The following is a 3,927-nucleotide window of genomic DNA, read 5'->3' on the forward strand; positions in this document are numbered from 1 at the left end:
GGACCTTACCTATCAGCTCTCTGAGCTTACCGAAATCCGCCTTCCTGAAATCCATTGTCTCTATTTTACTGTACTCCCTTCTACCCTTCCTTAGAATTGTGAACTCTATGATTTCATGATCACTTTCACCCAAGCTGCCTTCTACTTTCAAATTCTTGCACCACCACCCCGCATATGACTTTCTGAATTAGTTACTTTTAGTGATGTCTTCATATAAGCTTTTTTTTTTTTTTAAACTGTTTTCTCTGCTCGTGTGTAAAAATACAGAAAAGCCTTTGGGTCCCAAAGTTTACATCCTCATTTCTTCCTTTGTATCAAAACTCATGTTTTAGAAGAAAAAATTTCAAAAGCAACTCTAGAGCTGTAAAGGGCAATGATGTTCTTCCCATTTTAGAAAGAACTGATATTACTGTTATTTTGCAAGAAGCGGCTGAATAATTTTGAGACTTGTATGTGCCTGATTCTTTTGAAATGCCTTTGAGTCTGGGATTTCACTGAGACTCTTTGTGGCTCTTTTTATATTCTCTGGAATATTTTGCATTGACCTTTTGAAAAATCAGTGTCTGATCTGTTACACACACAGGATCATCTGTACCTCTGTCATTACCTAGATCTTCAGATCAGTGATTGGGCTGTAGAAAATTCCTATCTTATTGCCCATACTTAAAATCAACTTTCCTAGTGCTTTTAAGCTCAGACTCAATCATGTTCAGTGTTGTTTTGAATTTCTGTCAGACAGTCACATGGGTACAGTGATTTCTATATAGCAGAGAGAGAAAACTAATGATGGTTCAAAAGTGAGTAATGAAATGATTGCATTTTTGTATAGATCAGCCTTGCTGTTTTTCCTGTACATTACCCAAAGTGTTAACTCACCAGAAAGGCTCAGTGTTAATACAAAGATTTGGTAAAGTGAGAGTCATGAGACTTTTCAATCATGAGATGTTTAACTGGCATGTACTGCTGCATAGGTTTTGAGTGAAAACTATGAATTGACTCCTTTACACAGGGTCGGCTCCAGGTGCTTGGGGCGGCAGGGTGCTTGGGGCAGCCAGCAGAAAGGGGCTGCACATCTGGCACTTCAGCGGTAATTCGGCGGCGGGTCCCTCAGTACCTGCTGCCAAATTGCCACCAAAGAATGAAGCTGCTTCCCCCTGCCCCCCCAACGCTGGAGCAAAAGAGTATAAGTATATAAAAGAGACACATGCCTCTTTTCAACAGTAATTCTGCACGCAGAATCCTTTATCTTAATCCATCCAAATATAGACTGAATCTATAGTCTATCAATTCATAAATACCAAGAAGCAACAGTACAATAGTATTGTGAATTCCTACATGCCCGGGAATTAAACCTACCGTTGCTGATCTGCCTTCCCCAAACTGGAGAAGTGTTTGTAAATATTATGAGTTTGTTGAAAATACAGAATATAGACAAAACAGGGGATTATCTAAATATGTCAGCTGTTTAGCTCTTCAGAAAAGGATGAAAGCACTTTACATTGTGTTATATCTCTTTGAATTATGCCAGTTAACTTTTGTTCTTGGTGTTTGATATGTTAGTTTGGAACATTTACTTGTTCTGTTCAGTTTTAGCTACAGCTTTCATAGGTCCTACAAATATAAGACAATAAATAAAAATCTAGTAAGTATAATAATACACTAAACCATATACAAGGACCATAAGCACAAGATGGAAAGCCAAAAGAATCTACTATCTTCAAAACCGCAAGAAGCAAATCAGTGCTATTTATGCTATTAGCTATCAAAAAAGAACAACTTCTTAAAAATTCTGACTATAAAAACAATGTCAGCTAAATGGCTAAACATCTTGATTGAAAGAGAAATTTAGTCTTTGATCCTTTAAATTGAGCGACACCCTACCTCACTTTTCTGGTACCATAACAGCAGGCCTAATGTTGCCCCTTGAAGTCGGAGTGCAAGGAGAAGAAATTCATGTACGGACTTTCAGTAGTGTTCAATTGATCAGGACTCTAACAATGGGGGTTTGTATTGTAATCGACACCATGGCAGGAAGTTGCTGTGAGTGCTGTGGCATACCAGCACTCTAGACGTCTACGGGACATGCAGCATGATACCACACCTGGAGGAAGTAGAGGTGCTCCAAGCACTAAGGCCCTCCAGGCAGTAGCTCTCAGTGGGTTTCCATAAATGCTCAGTCTGATGGTTGCCAAAACAAGCTTCACTAGGGCACCAGAAATACACCTTGCAATTACACTCCACACCACTGCTTTCAGTTACAAACAAAAGATGAACTAGGACTTCCTAACTTGGTCCCTGAGGTCATCCAGGAGGAGGGAATGACTGTTGGCCTCTTCTTGCCTAGTTCCAGGGATGTTCGTTTCAGGCCACCTCTCTTCCTGAGATAGAAACACCTATAGATCCCCAGCCAGAGTCCAGTCCTTTTATCCACCTCCAACTCCTCCTATTGCAACCAATGTAGGATTTCCCTGGAGACTGTAGTGAGTTCTGGAGGTACAGAGATCCCCTTGCACTGCTGTTCCTGCACACCACCAAAGGGCTTAAACAGCAGGAAGGGCCTTGCACAGGGCCACCACTCCAGGGTGAAGTTCACCCTCTGTTTGTAAATTTGTAGCACTGACTCTTCTTGTAGTTCAGGAAGAGCTCCCTGGTTTTTGGTTTTGGTTTGCTGACTTGTTTTTCTGATAGCCTGAATTATATTAAAAACTATAGCACTTGTCTAACTTTTAAACTTGCAATCGTTTTGTAATTTATAGCATTGTCACCACATTGTGAAATCACTAAAGTCAAATAATTTTTATATTCTAGCTCTCTGCATTTCAGAGCTGCATCCAAACAAGCAGGAACGGTAATGGCTGTCAATAGAGCTCTTGACAATATCTTTAAAGTGAAAGAACGGAGTAAACATTTGCTGCATGTTCTCTGTTAGATGTCTATGAAGTTTTATCCATCTCTCCCACAGCTGCACAGTAATGGACAGAGCAGGCATTCATGATATATATGTCTACTGCCTTTAGTCTGGGAGATGCCACTATAATCCTTCTAAATCTGTTTGATGTGTAAGATTAAATAAGACATCAATGTTCAGCAAACTTTGCAGACTTTGCAAATACCCAGGAACACCAGCATTGTTTATCATATACTGTACTCATTTTTATTGACACTATGGGAGATGATCCTTTAAAATGGAGGTTACTGTTTTTGCATCAGCTGGAGTAATTTTTTAATGTTAAACTAAAACCTTTAAAAAGGTCTCTCATAAATGTGCATTATACAGTCAAATTAAATGACAGATTTCCCTTCCCTCCCCCACCCAAACTCAAACCCCTTTTTGTTTCCTCTCTGGAAAAAAATATTAGCACAGTTTAAAATAATTGTGGGATAAGATCTAAAATTGAAAATAGGCTTGGAATTCTTTTAAATGACACTGCCCTAAAAGTCTGGGAAATACACAAATGAGATGTCAACTCCCGATAAGCATCAGCCAGATTTACAGAGGCGATTTGCTTAAGAAACATTTACAAATGCGGAAAGACAGCATTTAATATTATGTATACTGTGAGTAGAGCGATCATTTGATCTTAAATTTAAAAAAAAATAGCAAACTCTCTCTTTTCATGGGCTCTGCAAAAAGATGGATGCTGCCGTTAATTACCAGCATTCTTACCTACTTTAAATTGACTAAGGTGCTATAAAAGTTTGCTTTTTTGAGAAATCTCTTTTTTACAAGTAAATCTGGTCTGAAGTGGTTTGAGCATGGGACAATAAGCCAAGAACTCCTGAGTTCTAATGCTGGCTCTGTCACTGTCTTGCTGTGTGGTCTTGGCAATCCCTAAACCCATACCTGCTCTCCGGTTTTGATTCATCCAAAACTGAAAGGGGGTTATTTTTCACATTTGGATGTGGCCAAAACCTTGGCAAATCATC

General features: G+C 39.2%; 1 protein-coding gene across 1 annotated transcript in view; it reads left to right on the top strand.

Annotated features, from left to right (window-relative positions):
- CPQ (carboxypeptidase Q) overlaps window positions 1–3,080 on the top strand; it is a 270,044-nt gene extending 266,964 nt beyond the window's left edge. Inside the window, exon 9 of the mRNA XM_075063116.1 lies at window positions 2,963–3,080. Within this exon, the coding sequence (XP_074919217.1) occupies window positions 2,963–3,017 (55 nt within the window). The 3' untranslated portion in view covers window positions 3,018–3,080. The remainder of the gene's footprint in view (window positions 1–2,962) is intronic.
- The last annotated feature ends 847 nt before the right edge of the window (window positions 3,081–3,927 follow it).

The sequence above is a fragment of the Chelonoidis abingdonii genome, chromosome 2, assembly GCF_003597395.2.
Source record: "Chelonoidis abingdonii isolate Lonesome George chromosome 2, CheloAbing_2.0, whole genome shotgun sequence".
Taxonomy (NCBI): Eukaryota; Metazoa; Chordata; order Testudines; family Testudinidae; genus Chelonoidis; species Chelonoidis abingdonii.